The 17,970-nt window shown below is 42.6% G+C and overlaps 1 protein-coding gene across 1 annotated transcript in view; it reads left to right on the top strand.

Moving 5' to 3' along the window:
* Positions 1 to 17,970, top strand: part of SORBS3 (sorbin and SH3 domain containing 3) — a 78,949-nt gene that overhangs the window by 42,520 nt on the left and 18,459 nt on the right. Inside the window, exons 6-8 of the mRNA XM_063448468.1 lie at positions 61 to 694; positions 3,903 to 4,001; positions 17,770 to 17,803. Of these exons, the coding sequence (XP_063304538.1) occupies positions 61 to 694; positions 3,903 to 4,001; positions 17,770 to 17,803 (767 nt within the window). The remainder of the gene's footprint in view (positions 1 to 60; positions 695 to 3,902; positions 4,002 to 17,769; positions 17,804 to 17,970) is intronic.

The following is a 17,970-nucleotide window of genomic DNA, read 5'->3' as shown; positions in this document are numbered from 1 at the left end:
TTCCATAGATCAGTGCTATGTTTGCATTTACATCTTTACCTTCTACTCCATTCTCCCCAGTAGGTTGCAAAACAATCAAAAGTTGGAACATTATAAGCTGAAAGACCCGCCAGTTACTATTAGCCCTACCTTCAAGGAACCACAGAAAAAAATAAACTCCAACCCTGCCGAGCATGAAAGTACCCTAAACTCCACCCTCGCCAAATCCAAAAGAACATTAAGCCACATTCCTAAAACAGAAGATTCATCTAAAACTAATATTTCAAGCAAGCTGCACTACTATTCAAACACCTCATCTCCATTAAATCAATCAACAGGAGTTCAGCTAAACACAAACCTCACGTCAAAAGGACCAAACTCAACTTCACAATTATTCCATAATGTTTCCCAGAGATCATCAAGTCCAACTACTAAAGAGAGATCACCTGCAGAAAAGAATGGTCCCACTGAACCACGACACAAAGTGGAAAAAGCAAGGTTGGTTTGGACTTCATTAGAGCACAATTCACAAGATCCTTACCTAGGCTCTTCAAATGATAAACCTGAACTAGCCACTAAGAAGTCAGGTTCTTTGCAAAACCTTTCCACAAGAAATCAACGTTTATCATCTGGAAGCACCTCTAAAGAGACATCCTCTTTAAGCCTTTCTCCCAAAGAGGCACGTCATTACCGAAGATCGACCTCTAAGGTTTTGGTATGTTTATATATATATAGATATAATTATTGGTATTAATATTTATAAAGCGCTCACAATTTTCACAGCGCTGTACACATCTTCCATTACGAATAAGGAATAATCAATCTAAGCCCCAACACCAACCATTAGGTAGGGAGAGTTTTACAAATTCTACATAGGTTAAAGAGAACCCTCAAAACCTGAATATGTTTAGCTGAACTCCCTTAACTGACTCTCAGCATTGTCTTAGGGTATTCCTTTAATGGTAGGTAAATGTTAACAAAGGGCAGTGGACAAATTCTAGCAGAGCTGGTAGATTTGGAACATACCTGGGTATTTCACATTTTTAAACTTGAAATTGTCGCATATGGCCACTCAAAGTATTAACGTATAATTGGTAAAATGTTGGACAACTCTGCTATGACATGCTTATAGGGACACTTTAGTCACCAGAACATCTACAGTTTATTGTATTTGTTCTGGTATGTATAATCATTACCTTTAGGCTTTTTGCAGTAAACATTGTTCTATTCAGAGAAAAGGCAGTGTTTACATTTCAGCCTAGGGATACCTCCAGTGGCCACTCCTCAGATGGCTACTAGAGGTGCTTCCTGGGGCAGTCTGACATTCAGGGTGTCTACCCTCTGCATGGAGGTACTGAACTTCCCTCTCTATGAGGAGATGCTGATTGGCCAGGGCTGTGTTTGGCTTGTGCTATCTCTGCCCTTGACCTGCCTCCTTGACAAAACCAGCCAATCTAATGCTTTTCTATGGGAAAGCATTGTGATTGGCTCAGATCATCACTTTTGATGATGTCAGCCAAGGAGGCAGTTTAGAGGTAGATTAGCCAGCAGCATACCGGTAAGATTTTAAGGTAAGATTTTACTGTATTTAGGGGGGGCAAGGTGGAGGGCACGTGGTTAGATGGTGTTTTTAACACTCTAGGATCAGGAATAAATGTTTGTGTTCTTGACCCTATAGTGTCCCTTTAAGCCCAGGTAGAACTTGGAAGGCACTATTTACTAAGTGGAACAAAGACTCTGCCAAATATAGGGTTGTCAAAATGCTGTTTTACTGAATGACACTTCTTGAACATACATGCATCAGAGCATGCACCTCATGGTGTCCATTTTTTATAACTATGAACCTGGCTGAAAACACAAACGTAAACAGCAGTACATTTCATATTCAGTGGACCCTGCATCTCTCCATAGTTACTATTGAACTTAGCAGGGTCGATTACCATTATGCTCATCATAACAGCAATGGTATTAATATATCAGAGGCAGGTGAGCACATGGTATGTAACTGTATCCATGTAACTACTAACTGCCCTCACCATCCACATTTCCACAACACCTACTAGCTTAACTCCATATATATAGGGCTGAAGTAACATGACTCATACTAATGCAATTTGCTTGGTGGACTATATATTTTACTTGTTCTCTCACTCAGGGGAGTGGTGGCAAAGGGCCAATTGGCCAGAGACGTGAGTTCTAGATTGCAGCCCTTAAAGTATCGTTTCCCTGTTAATGAAAAACTATCAGGGGTTTCTTTGATGTCTGCTGGTGCAGTACTGCAGGAGTGATAGAGAAGACATGGATTGTACAGGGTACTTAAAGGAGCACTATAATGCCAGGAGAACAAACTCGTTTTCCTGGCACTATGTAGTCTTTAGGTCCCCCCACCCTAATGGCCCCCCTCCTGCTGGGCTGAAGGGGTTAAAACCCCTTCAGCCACTTACCTTACTCCAGCGCCGGGCTCCCTCTGTGCTGGGGAACTCTCCTCTTGCCGACGTCAGCGCCGAATGTGCATGCACGGCATGAGCTGCGCGGGCATTCAAACAGCCCATAGGAAAGCATTACTCAATGCTTTCCTATGGACGTCAGCATCTTCTCACTGTGGCATTGAGCTGAAGTGGTCTGGGTGCCTATATTGGTCCTTTAATATCCCAACACCATGTAAACTTGTGCTTTGATTGGTGGCCTGCACGCTCGATCTGCATATGGTCCCTCATGCTGCACAAGTTAAACTAATAGAGGTTACAGGGATGACACCATCATGTGCCACATGATTGTGACTTTCTGCAGATAGATCTGTGAGCTTTGTATGCAAAAAAAAAAAAAAAAGCTATTCATTTGTATTTGACTCCAAAGGTCAAAAGTTGCCAGCCCTCCATTGCTCTCATTTCACTAACTACACATATCACTGAAGAACCTTTTCTCTCATAGCAAGAAAGAGCTTACAGCATACACACCGAGACGCCTTTGCGTGTATATTATCTATTTCTAGCTGCTCCCATGACTTTAAGTTAATGTATTACTATGTTTCTGTTGTAAATCAAGTAAATAAATGTAAACGGTCTTTGCAGCAAGTAAATAAAATAATCACTTTCCTTTCATTATCCATGACTTGCTTTGAACAGATATGTTAGTAAAATGTTATGGTATCTGTGTGCATAGTATATGTAGAAGTACCGGTATGTATATTCTGTCAGCAAAGAAGTATTAAACCCCATAACCAATTTATGCAATTACGTACTACATGATGCACATTTTTTCTATTACTGGAGGGATAAAAACAAACATAATATATAGTTTACAGAGGGAGCAGTGTAAACGATGTAATTCTAAAATAAATAGTTACGCTATGTTATCTGAACGCATCTTTTCAGATAGTTTCTAGTTCCTTTTTATGGACATTGAAAGGCGTGTGTCACTTTCTGCTAATTTATCTTTGAAAAATAGGCAAACAGGTCAGTAAACGATGGTATAAAGTCCTCCAGCTCAGTTTGTTCATTGGTGGGCATACATTTTAATTTATTGTATGTCATTCGCAAAGGGCCATAGGAGCTGCAGTCCACAACATCTGTAGTGCTATTATTGAAAATTGCATAGTGAACCTGCCTGTTATATATACATTTTCATCGTGAAGGTCCTGCAGTGGGCAGTTTTGGGGTGTGCATACTTTAAGGAACCATGCAACGATGCCTTTGTTAAGTGGAAATGTATTTCTCTGCAAACCCTAAAGAGGTTTCTGTTACTTTGCACCCAGACTAAAATGAGCATTTATGCCACTTCAGAGCTAAATGAATTGATGTGCTTGCAATCTATCTTTTGGGTTTAAAAGGATTTTACTGCCTAGACCTGCACAGGTGTTGTTATACTGTCTGTACGGTCCATGTTGCTGCATAAACTTATTACATATTTAATAATACCCGCAGGATCAGCTGGAGGCAGAGCTGCGAGAATTCACAGAGGAGCTTGAGAGGGACCAGAAGGTTCATATGGACACACCGGGCAATCTGCTGAACCAAAATACAGTATGTATATAACAGTATGTATACAAATATGGTGAGGCTGGATTATCACTGTGAGGGCAGACAGTTTACCCTACTCATATCTGAAATTTAGGCCATTTTATTTTGTCCTAAGGAAATTTCAACCCCGCTATTTATATTGTGAGTCCCAAGGATGTTAAGGGGTTAATCCTGGTAACCAACAGTAAATACCTGGAGAGTAATGTATTGCAGGGGTAGCAACATTGCTCACTGAGATGAAGGTAATTAGATTTACAAAAAGTGATAGCCAATGAAGTTCAGTCTATCAAGTTCCCATATTCCATGACCAAAAAGGATGCAACTCCATTCCCAAAAACGGAAGTTGATGCTGTTTAGACTGCATGTGTTTAATTTTATTTTCTATGTATAATGTGCTGAAACATTTCTCAGCACCGTACAATTTAGGGGATGTAGACCGAAAAAATGCTGACTTCTCAATATGAGTAGAATGGATTTTACAGCAATTGTATAGAAACTTTAAGCATGGTTGGTAACGTGAGCTTACAACCTAGAACAGAAAGATAGTGAGACAAAAGGCTGCAGCAGAAAGTGAGAATAGGCCAGAGTAGGGACACTGTTTAGGTTGATAAATAAGGGGGAACGTGAAATGAGAAAAATACAAATTTTCATATAAACTGTAACCTAGATAATTACTATGTGCATATACCAGGACATTAAAAATACATGATATAGGATAACTTTAAGATAATATCATGTTCAGAAAGCTATTGTAAGTTTTGACAGACCATCTGCTGAAATATACTTGTGGGGAGCATTTGCAATGGTGAGGTTCAAATGGGGATGTCGCAATGTGAGTCTGGTGGGAAAAAGTGGCAATGATGAGGTTCAGAGGAGGATGTTGCAGTGTGCGTCATGCTGGGAACAGCTGAAATGTTGAGGTTCAAAGAGAGGTGCTATAGGGGAATAGTTGTAAGGGTTTAATTCAGATAGGGATGTTGCAATGTGAATCTTGTGTTAAACAGCTAAACTGTTGAGATACAAAGAAGGATGGTATAGAGTGCTTCTTCTGTGGAACAGTTGTAAATTTTATGTTTAAATGGGGATGTTGCTGTGTGAGTCTTGTGGGGAGCAGTTGCAATGGTGAAATTTACTTGATATAACCTTCTATTTCTTGTTTTAATTTAAACAAATACAATGTTTCTTAGTGTGTTTACTCACATATATTTTCCCGTGCGAATGATGAATCTCCTTTCCTAATGGTTAGGGAGAATTCTTTGGGACAGGAACAGATTTCCCAATAGGTAGAGTAGGTACCTGCCTACAACCTGTAGGGGGCACCTGTATTCAGCACTTACAATGTGCCATTTTGGTGCTTAAGTGCGCTGGTGGGGAGATGGGCACCATGAGCTTTGGCCAGTGTCCAATCAGCTTCCTATGCTTGACTGCTGACTCCTTTGATCACCAAATCCTGTTATCCTTCCATTCCCAATAAGTAATGCAACACCATGTTAAGTGGGTAAGGGCAACGGCCACAGCTTTATTTAAACCAGCATAACCAAATACTGTCAGCTGCTGGTTTTACCCAGCAGACAGGTACACTTTAAACTTCTTCCAGAGCCTCTTCAGCCTGTCCTTCGTCATCAACCAAATTCAGGCTGCGACTCCCCAAGCCCGTCCGGGCATTATTCATTTATCAAACTTGCTGGCGCAGGAATCCCACAGAGCTGTAGGAACAGGGTGTAAAACTAATTGCTGTCCCAACTCCTCTTAGTCTTTGTGTGAGGCTGGACAGGAAGGGATCACTTCCCATCTACCCACTAACAGCCTTTCAAACTGGAAATTAAGTGCTGGAGGAGCAGGGACAGCACTGAGTGATGCACACTGTATAACCATTACTGCAGCTCTGCTATCAATAATAGGAGGCTGACTTTGCAAATAACCCTCAAACATTTCTATAGCCCTAAATGTAACCCTTTTCTCTGTTCCACATGCAAGCATACAAAGCCTAAACTTATAAATAAAAACCATTTACCTTAATTCTAGCTTTATTCACTCTTAAAAACTAAACACTCCATGTACCCCAATACTTACTTTAAGACAACTTTAACCCAAATGCAAAATGTAACCCTACACTAGCTGCCTAAATGCATATTTACTAAGGCCTGTAATGCATATTTACATTGCCTGCAATGTCAAGTTAATAAATTAGTTAAAGGAGCACTAAACATAGTAAATTAACTCCTAAATGACAGAGAATTGAGCAGTGATACTGCAGGGGCATGATCTATACACCAAAACTGCTTTGTTGAGCTAAAGTTGTTTTGGTGACTATAGTGTCCCTTTAAATTCTGTTTACCTGGAATTGAAAAATATAATAATTTTTTGAGGGGAGGAAGCCAGGAGTGCATTGCAATTTCTACAGGCACCTGACATGTAAATCCTGCCCTGCGCTGGGATGCATTAGAAAGGTTAAGAAAATTGTGTATACAGGCACAGACTGGAATTATCTAAGCCTGTTGGAGACCTGAATCATTCTTTGTATGCTGCCTCTGGCTCTGACATGAGGAAATGATGCAGTTTCAACCCAATTAAATAATAATGTTTGAATGATACAATGCATTATGACACTATTTCATAAGACAGTGCCGACAAACAAGCATTACCAATAAAATAAGGAATTTCACATCTCTTCATGTTTTTTTAACCACTGTTTTAAAATTGTGCATTATTTATGTAAATGGATTTTGGATGTGGGATTGCTAAAAAACAAACAAAAACCTACCCATTTAGCAAGTGAAGTGTTGGGAAAGAGTCACTAATGCATCTCCCCAGTTCCTTTCTCAGTGTGTCATTATTGGAAGAGAACTGTATGAAAATGGCAGCAATTCCTGCTTTGCAGTTTCACTCCCACCAATTGTGGACAGCCTACCCTAGCCGTAACCCTAATTAAATATATAAAAATAAATCAAGAAATAGAAAAGATATAGAAAACAAAACAAAAAAAATAATGCCATCATCGGGTTCTGGAGACATTCATAAACCTCCCAGAACATTTTCCCTCATAATACACATACACCATATATGTAAATAAATGACACACACTGATAAAAAGGCTGTAATCCTTTGATAAGTGCATGGTTTATGGATGCAACCTTCAAACTGAACTTTATACTTCCGTTATTGTTTTATTTCACATTCACAGAGCAAGTCACTAAACTCAAGAAGTAAACTAAAGAAGTTTAGCAAATTAAATCCAAATGGCTAAACTGAGTCTAAAATAGCTGATTTGAAAAATTCTCTAACTATAGTTAGAGAATTTGAGACATTCTATATAGCTATAGTTATTGCTTAGCTACTTTGGCCTCAGTTTTGCAGTTCATATTGACTGGAGACTTTTCAAAGACCGCCAATGGTGACAATGCAGCTGGGGGTACAGTGTACTTACCCAGGGCCGGTGCTAGGATTTTTAGTTACACAGGCGAAGATGCATTTTGGCGCCCCCAACCCTCATTAAAAAAAAAAAAATCATTTTTCAGTCACACAGTCAAAGTCATACAGGTACACTGTCATACAAAGACAGCAATAATCATACAGAGACATACAGACACATACAGTCAGAGACATACAAGCAGAGACATACATGCATACAGAGACATGCAGGCATATAAAGACATACATGCATACAGACACATACATACAGACAGGCATACAGAAACATACATACAAAGACATTCAGGCACATACATACAGACATACAGGCATAAAGAAACATACATACAGAGACATACAGGCATGCAGACACATACATACATACAGGCATACAAAGACATACACACATACAGATACATGCATGCATACAGAGACATAACGTCATACAGACACATACATATAGACAGGCATACAGACACATACATACATACAGAGGCATACCGTCATACAGACACATACATACATACAGAGGCATGCCGTCATACAGACACATACATACATACAGAAACATGCATACAAAGACATACAGGCATACAGAGACACACAGACACACACATACGTACATACAGAGACATAAAGGCATACAGTTACATACATGCATACAGAGACATATATACAGACATTCAGAGACAAACATACATCCAGTTACATACATGCATACAGAAACATACGTACAAGACATACAGGCATACGGACACATACATACATACAGAGGCATACCATCATACAGATACATACATACAGACAGGCATACAGAAAAATACATACACACACACAAACTCACACATACTCGACACATACTCGAACACACACACACTGACAGACACACATACTCACATGCGCACACACACACTGACATACTCACACACACCGACAGACATACTCACTCACACACAAACTCATAGACACACTTACACACACACTGACAGACACACATACTGACAGACACACACACACACACACACACACACACACACTGACAGACACACACAAACTCACAGACAAACATACACCCTGACATACACACTCACACACACCGACAGACACACTCACTCACACACAAACTCATAGACACACTTACACACACACTGACAGACACACACACACTCACTCACACACATACACACTGACATACACACTCACACTCACATGCACACACACAGTAATTAATAAAGTAATTAATAATAAATTACATTTAAATGTCCCACCCAGCCTCCCTACCTGGAGAGCTGGCGTGGGTCTCTCATTGGTGGTCCAGTGGAGCTGCTGGGAGGCGTGCGGCTGAAGTTGATTAGGAGGCGGCGAGGGAGCTCTCTGATCTCTCTGACCGGCTCCCTCGCAGGCTGTTTTCTGATGCCGCGGGAGCCGGAATATGACGTCATATTCCGGCTCCCGCGGCATCAGCAAAAGGCGCGCGAGGGAGCCGGTCAGAGAGATCAGAGAGCTCCCTCGCCGCCTCCTAATCAACTTCAGCCGCACGCCTCCCAGCAGCTCCGGGGATCCAGGAGGTGACCAGGCAGGAGGGAGCACTTCCCTCCTGCCGGTCACTGGAATTTTGCGCCCCCAGAGCCGGTGCGCCCTAAGGCGGGCGCCTGTGCCGCCTCATGGACGCGCCGGCCCTGTACTTACCTGAACATGTCCCTCACTGGAGCCGCAATCTTCTACCAGCAGGTCCTCTTCAGTTCCTGGCACTCCATCTCCAGCAACCAACGTCACTGCTGAACACATGTATGAGAGTACAGCATTGAGGTCTATGGAGGATCCCACAAGACAGCGTGATCGTCCATAGATACAGCCAATTCCCTGCAGCCATCACTAGTGACAGCTAAGGGATTGACACTTCTAGATGACGGTAGCACTGTCCAGTGTCTAGAAGTGGCGGCGTAGGAAATATACAGAGACAAACTAGTCCTTACTGACTGCCTCAGTATATCTCTTGACTGGATTGGCATTTCAGAATAAAGATTCTCTCTTTAAAAAATCTGCCCATTATTTCCATGGACATAACGTGTTTTAAGTTCAAATTGTTTTATGAGGCAAGAAGGCAGGAGAACATAGAGCAATCATAACTCTCGTATATCGTCATGGAGGTCACAAATTACAGAAAGCCTCACAAATTTTCCTGCCCACCACCCATAAATGTCTCAATTGGTCCCGTGTGAAGGGAGCAAGTGTGATTAGGGATTATTCTAGCCTCGGTGAGGGAATAATCTAAATTATATTAAAGACAGGAGGCTTCATATTTGCTTAATCTTCTTTACTGAAACCTCCAGCAGCAAATAAATAGTTAACATAACAAAACAACCAATAAGAACAAAATAACATTACTAAAAAAACACTTAGACAGACCCTCCCACTTCCTCTTATTTTGATGAGGTCAAGCATGAAGACCACGAAAAACCAACTGTAGTAGGTACACTCAGATGAGAAACCGCCGTAACCAGAATAAATCCAGATTACACTGCAAGGAAAAAACCATTGTGAAGTATACTGCCAAAGCAGAATGTCATGCCATACATATCAGGAATATGATTTGATGAAGAAAAGCACACGGACAACCAAAACAGCAGTACAGAAAATATATTTATCAGTCAAACATGATACCATACATTACCAAAAATACAACAATACTCCCAATTAACACAATAGCAAAAAATCCCATACCAGGGAGTGAAAACATCAAAAGGGTGGGAAATAGTCGCATCCAGTCTATAATAAAATTTAGATTATTCCCTCACCGAGGCTAGAATAATCCCAATTTTTTTTTTTTAATATTCTTTATTTTAGCGTGCATAAGGATAATAAATAGTTACATTCACTTTTGCAGTGCCCCAACAGCACATGCATTCGCTATAATTACAGACAGATTTCGTAGGGCAAAGCAATGGAAAAAACATACTGCACATTTTTTTGTAAAGTGTAGGCTTAATCATGATGACAGTGCTAGTGAGGGGTTGGCTATTGCGGCATAAACATAAGATCTATAGGCACTGTGATTAATTATGGTTTCTCCCGGGAGGCCCCCCCAGGTATATCAGGTTTTGAGTCCCGCTGTGAAAATAGAGGAAGGGAACATGCAAATACGGTGGGTTAAACTTGGGTTTATCTGGGAGCAAGGTGTGGGCACCGAGGGTGCACTGCTGGGGTACCGTGGTACCTGTGCTCAGTCCTGGGGTCATCCTATGCCGTGCTGGGGTACTCTGCATTCCTGCCCTGATGGTCCCGCTATTGAGCCCTGGTGCCTTTCCGGGTAGGGTCCTTGGGGGGGGGTGGAGGGGGGGAGAGGTATACTGTCGCTGAGTTTGTGCCGCTGGCGTCGGGACGAGAAGAGCGGCCGCCTCTCCTCATTTCCGTCGTTCTCAGGCTCCCAATGTCGGAATCGCTCATGTCGGGTATGTGGGGGTACACCAGCGTTCCCTTGTTTTAGGTAGAGCAGTTTGGTGTGTGTTCAAGCTGTGCAATTCGATTTGTGTCGGGAAATCTGCTGAGATGAGCGGGAGCCCTGCGGACCTGCGACTGTTCGTCTTGCAGGTCAAGCTCCGCCCCAAATAATCCCTAATTTTAAGTCAAGACAGAAGGCTGCATATTTGCAATTTTAACGGCCAGACATAAAAGCAGAAGAAACATAAGTCCGCGGCCGAAAAGAAAAAGTACGGAAAGTCGATTTCCTAGACCAGTCAGCTGTGCCGAGAATATCCGTAAGGGACCCACCAGCATCTAGGGCTGCCGAAGCTGTAGCACTCTGAACCGAGTGTGCTCCAAAGGAACTTGCCACGCCCGCCGATTAAAGAAGCCATCGAATCCAACGAGCGATCATAGGTGCAAAAACAGCCCTAAACGGTCGAACATAGGAAATAAATAGCTGTCAATGACAACGAGCCACACAGAGACCTGGTCTATCCGGTAATTAGGGATACGACACTAAAGACGAATTAGGATTTCGTTCTGCGTGAAATGGAAACAGACACACCGTCTGGAGAAAGTGAGACAGATTCTACATCAAAAGCACGAACATCAGAAACGTGTCAAAACGACATGACGCATAACAGTAGAGCCAGTTTAGCAGAAAGTAGGCGAAGAGATAAGTCTCCGTTATCAAGTCATTCCTCGAGGAAGCGCAAAACAAGTGAAACGTCCCAAAATGAGGAATAGAGAGAAGTAGGTGGCCTCGAAAGGCGAACACCTCGTAACAGTCTGCAGACCGAGGGGTCCTTACCAACACCAGAACCTTGAGAAGGTACATGAGCCGTCGATATAGCTGAACGGAATACGACTTACCCTGAGAGAACAACTCCGCCACAAAGCTCAAGACAGCCATGATAGGAGCCGTAAAGGGATCCAAGCATCTCTCCAGACACCAGCCATTCTAGGATCGCCAGGCATGCAGATATGATCTTCTGGTGCCAGGCACCCAAGAGTCCCAGAGTAACTCCCTAGCCGTTATCGATAGGCCCGACACATCCCAGGAACCCCAGAAACGGTCCAGGCCACAAGCGACAGATGACCCTCTAAAACCAACAGATGTGGGTTCTCCAGAAACCTAGAGACAGGTAGAAGAAGTGGGTCTTCGTACGATAACTCCAGCAGTAGAAGGAACCATAGTTGACTCCTCTAAAGTGGTGCGATCAGTACAAGCGACATCTTCAGAAGCTTGATCCGTTGTAATGTTCGGATGATCATGGAGAAATGTGTCCAACTGAAGAATAAGTCCCTATGGCGATTTGCACTGGATACGAACAGATCCAGGTGTAGACCCCGAAGGGAATCCAGCATCCGAAATCCTGAATGGTGTAATTGCCAATCGCTGGCGTCTCTCCAGTGTCAGGAAAACCAGTCCGCCACTAGATTGTCCTGGCCTGGGAGGTATTCCACTACAATCGATACGTTCTTGTCCAGACAATACTGGTAGAGGTCCCACGTCAGATCTGACAGCAGTTTGGATTGGTAACCTCCGAAACGGTTTATGTAGTGTACCGCCGAGATGTTGTCCATGCGTAGAAGCAGCGAGCAATGACTCATCCCTTTGGTGAAACTCCAAATGGCGAAAGACTCCGTAATCAGTTTCCGACAGTTGATGTAAAGGGTCTTCTCCTCTGGGGTCCAGAGTCCTCCAGTCGCCACGCCATCGCAAGCAGTGCCCGAGGCCAGACAGCTGGCATCGGATTCCAGGATGAAGTCCGGTCGGGATCCGAATATCGCCATGCTGTTCCAGGCCTCCATGTGTCGAAGCCACCAGTGGAGTTCTAGACTGGCCTCGTCCGAGAGACGTAGTACTAGGTCGTAGGAGACCGATGACCTGTGATATTGTGCGTTGTTGAGCCTGATAGTGTAGGGGTCCCGGGAATATGGCTTGGATGGAGGATGACAGGAATCCCAGGAACTGGACCGACCAGGAGGGGGTCAGTTCCGATTTCTCCATGTTGATGACGAACCGCAGGTCCTGGAGCAGGTGGATCATGAGCTACGTCTGTCGGCGCAGGACGTCCAGATCCTGTGCCATCAACAGAATATCGCCTAGATAGCCGATTGATCGGATCCCCCTGGCCCTCAGAGTCGCCATAACCAGTTTCAACAACTTGGTGAAGCACCAAGGAGCCGAACTGAGACCGAATGGAAGGCATGTGAACTGCCAGGGAAACTGAAGGAAACACCTGTTGTCACAGTGGATCGGTACCATGAGATAGGCATCCTTTAGATCTAGCCGGGTGAACCAGTCTGTGTCCCCATGTCTCCCAGCCAGTTTCCCTAGTGTCTGTGTCCCTGGTGTCTCAGTGCCCCCATGTCTTCAAGTGTCCCCTATTTTCCCAGTGTCCACGGTGTCTCAGTGTCTCCATGTCTCTCACTGTTCCTAGTGACATGGGGACCCTGGGAGACATGGGGACAGACACTAGGGGGCACAAAGACGTGTGAATACTGGGGGACACAGGGAAACATGGTGACACAAGAGGACACTAGGAGACATAGGGCAATGAGACACTGTGATACATAGGGACACTGATACATAGGGTCACTGGGAGACCTGGAGACACAACACTAGGGGACACTGGGAGATGGGACACTGAGACCTGGGGTAATCGACACATGGGGACACAGCCATGAGGGCACTGGAGACTAGGGGACACTAATACATAGGGACACTGAGACAGTGGGAAACTTGAGACAGTGGGAGACTTGAGACACTGGGGGACAGGGAGCAATCCAACTATACAGCAGAATCAAAGTAAGTAGTTTTTGGGCAATTTTACAGCATTTTCTCTTGTCACTCCTTGTGATTTGCATCTTGTCACCCATACATAAAAATAATTATGCAAATTAGTAAGACTGGTATGTTTTTCCAAGAAAGGTGGCAACCCTAACTACTTTTCACATACTCTTGCTTAAGAATGGAAACTTAAGAGGGATGTATGGGAACAAAACTTGTGTGGACTGACTGACAATGAAATTAGTTAAGGTAATGCTGACTTTGATCTCTCTAACACTGTGGCAAGTTCCCTTTCTTCTACACTCACCACATATAGTCCCAGACTATATACCAGGAGCTTCTGCCTGCTAGTAAGAAGGTAAGGTGACAAGTGGTTCAGCGTGTGCTAGGGGACAGTCCTTAGAAAGCACTGAGCAAGCGCATCACTGGACGCTCAGGGTGCTGTCTGCATAGTATGCCCTTAGTTGGCCAGCTTGCATGATTGGCAGGCAGCCTGACATGCATTCATGTCAGGCTGCCTTTCCAATTCTTTTGGCCATGTTCGCCCTTTTGGCAGGTTACGTGATTTGCGTCAGTGGCACACCCTTTTACCATTCTCATTGACTTCCTGCTTCACTTGACACTGCTGTTAGGGATTATGGATTAGCATAGGGTATATGTTTTCTTATAGCTGCTGTTCTCTTTCCCTCAGTACCATCTCCATCAGATACATGACGCTTGGGAGTGTTTTAGTGTTTTTGGTCGATAAGATTCTGTAATTAGGCCCATCATAATTGTCAGCACCAGGCCCACTGGGCTCTTAATTTGGCCCTTCCCTCACACCTTTTCGCATTAGCAGATATCTTAAGTTCCACTGGGACTCCTGATAGGACAGAGCCTGTTTGGCTCTAGCAGCCTTGAGTGCCGTGTAAAGACACCTCCTGCTTTAGATTGAAGCAAGGAAAGTGTAGGGCCAGCTGGCTGAATTGATTTTCTAGTGTCTGTTGATGGTATTTGTATACATTTTATAAATAGAGTAGGCCCAGAGAGAGGCTGCTGAAAAGAGTGGCCTTCAGAGTAATTGTGAGTTGGATATAGAGGAAGGAGATAATGTGAAACATCCTGACTGCTGACTACCCCAGGAACACCCCCCCCCCCCACACCCGTTGCCCAATAACACACGTCAGACCTTGTTATGTTGGATAAGGGCAACGGCCACAGCTTTATTGCCAGCAAGTATTCACCACTGTCGGCTGTTGGGGTGGTTCACCAACAGACAGGTATATCCCGTTAAACCATGAGTCCGGAGCAGCCTGCCTCTGCCATCAGCTCCCGGCAGGCTGCGACTCCCCAAGCCTCCTCGGCACCTTCTTCTGCTTATGACTTCGGATCTCTGCACATTTCCAAGCTGACTGGTAAGTCCCCACCCAGCTGTCCCGTATATATATCCAGTACCCATATTGTTATTATGTATCCATTTTGTCCCATCCCCTTATCTCTGCATCAGTCATGTCCCCCTCTTCATTATCAGTCCAAGGAGGGTCTTTCCTGAATCTTTGGATGTCAGAATACATCCAGAGATAGTGGAATACATCCATCTCCTCTGGACCACATTTTGGACAGCTAAGTGTATTCAGGAGATGCAAATGATGTTGACAACGGTTTGACTGCCATTATACAGTCCTGGGACCTCTAATTTTATGACAGCATCTCAGCTTGACAAATATTAAAGTTACATTTCTAGTCCGTATCTCCTACTTGTAGCTGCCTCCATTCATTTATTTCTCTCCTGATATGAACCGTGTAGACAGAACAAGTGCCTCCCCAGCTCCTGTCCTGTTATATTATTTTTGGGAAAGGAGCTGAATTAGCTGTTGCAGTTGCATTTAAAAATAAACAACATAGAATACAGAATGTTTAGATCCTTATTAAGAGAAAATAATGCCATATCAATCTTGTGGTGTATTATAACGACTCCAGAATCTACCAATAGCATTATTTTCTTTTTAAAAAAGGTTTATGATTTTGTTTTGTTATATCTTCTTTATTTAGTGCCAACATATCCCTTGGTGCTGCCTAATTTAAGAGTGAGGTTGTTAATAAACACAATATTTAGATGTACACTAGGAGTTAAAGGCCCTGCACATGACCTAATAATCTAGCATGCCACCACGTTTATGCATATTCTGCTGCAGTAAGGAATGGCTTATAAAGGCCCTGTTGGTGAGCTTACATACTAAAAGATTGATTGAAATAGACGAGTTACAAATTTCTGCCCTAGTCAATGTTTAATGCTCTAAGGAACCAGGCTCTCCTTGCCTCAGTAACAGAACCCATATTAACCTTAATGCTGGTAATTTGGCATGAACATGTAGGCTGAGGGTAAGTAGTAACCTACTTCTCCTTTTCCAATGGGCAACAAAACAAAACTTCAGGGCACGGCTGTTGCTGAATAGATTTTAACCATTTTATTGGAAAAGGATGATATTATAAATTCAAAATACAGTGTTGGAAAACATTCTGACGTTAAAAAAACAAAACAAAAACAAAAAAACACATTAATATAATGTAAAAAATGTGGGGAATAGAAAGTGCAAACATAACATTATGGGAAAATAGTGACATTGATTGGTTCTGGAGATATCATGTGGTTTTATGAAAGTATCCAGAGCCCCATTATGCATCATTATCCATTAAAACACACATCACTTTCATGTATCTTTTCTACAACATGTTATTTTTAGAGTAAGGTTTGTATAAGTGCTAAGGTAATATGGAGATTACTGGGTTGAGGTTCCAGGAGGGATAAGCCAAATGGCAAATGATTTAGGTAAACTAGAAAAATGGTCAGAGTTGTGGCAACTGACATTTAATTTGGATAAGTGCAAGATAATGCATCTTGGACGTAAAAACCCAAGGGCAGAGTACAGAATATTTGATAGAGTCCTAACCTCATTATTTGAGGAAAAGGAATTTAGGGGTAATTATTTCAGATGACTTAAATGTAGGCAGGCAATGTAATAGAGCAGCAGGAAATGCTAGCAGAATTCTTGGTTGTATAGGGAGAGGTATTAGCAGTGGAAAGAGGGAAGTGCTCATCCCATTGTACAGAACACTGGTGAGACCTCACTTGGAGTATTGTACGCAGTACTGGAGACTGTATCTCCAGAAGGATATTGATACTTTAGAGAGAGTTCAGAGAAGGTCTACTAAACATTTAAATACATAATTGGAATCAACACAGTAAATAAAAGAAGAAAAATTACCATAACAAGAGGACATTGACTTAAATTAGAGGGGAAAAGGTTTAAAAACAATATCTGGAAGAATTACTTTACAGAGAGGGTAGTGGACGCATGTAATAGTCTTTCAGTTGAAGTGGTAGAGGTTAACACAGTAAAGGAGTTTAACCCCTTAAGGACCAAGCTTCTGGAATAAAAGGGAATCATGACATGTCACACATGTCATGTGTCCTTAAGGGGTTAAGCATGCGTGGGATAGGCATAAGACTATCCTAGCTATATGATAAGGCCAGGGACTAATGAAAGTATTTAGAAAATTGGGCAGACTAGATGGGTCGAATGAATCTTATCTGCCATCACATTCTATGTTTCTAATGGTTAGTAAGTGTCATGTAAGGGTTAATGCATAGTGTAAGGACTTTACTGTCAGGCTGCCAGGATCCTTAGACAGGTGCAATAAGATGCCGTAGGTATCTAATACACTTGTCTTGAGAAGATGCCTGCTCCTGATGCCTGATCAGATTTCATGAGTGACAGCTGAGAAGGAAATTATAAGATACAGCAGTTTATTACAGCTGCATAGTTTGCCAAAAGTAACCTCGCACAGAAGACAATGTTCCTATATTCTTTTAATATCTTTTGATTGCATTTCTGTGAACTTGCAATTCAGCATAAGTAGTTTTTACAAGAATTCTTTTTTTAAGAAAAACATAAGTGACTGCAAGCCTTTAACCAATGTATGAATAATGCACACCTTTCTCTTGCTTCTTTAAAATGCTTGCCTGATTTGCAGAATATATACACAATGTAGAGAGATATTCCACAGATAAACTGAGTTTGGAAGTTATTCACACCTGCTCCATACCTCTCTCCGCAGGAGGTCACAATACAGAGGTTTTCTTCGATTCCAGGTAAGTTGGTAAGGTCTGCAAAAGCTGTTTATCTAGTAAGGTTTTCCAAATAATGAGCAGGTACATAAAGTATTACGCTATTTTGGTGAGGAGAGTGTGTGCAGTTAATGAGAATATTGGAGGGGATAACCCCTATACAGTACAATGTTTTCCATTATCATTTGCTA

Source organism: Pelobates fuscus, chromosome 3, assembly GCF_036172605.1.
Source record: "Pelobates fuscus isolate aPelFus1 chromosome 3, aPelFus1.pri, whole genome shotgun sequence".
Taxonomy (NCBI): domain Eukaryota; kingdom Metazoa; phylum Chordata; class Amphibia; order Anura; family Pelobatidae; genus Pelobates; species Pelobates fuscus.
This window is presented reverse-complemented; position numbering and strand designations above follow the sequence as displayed.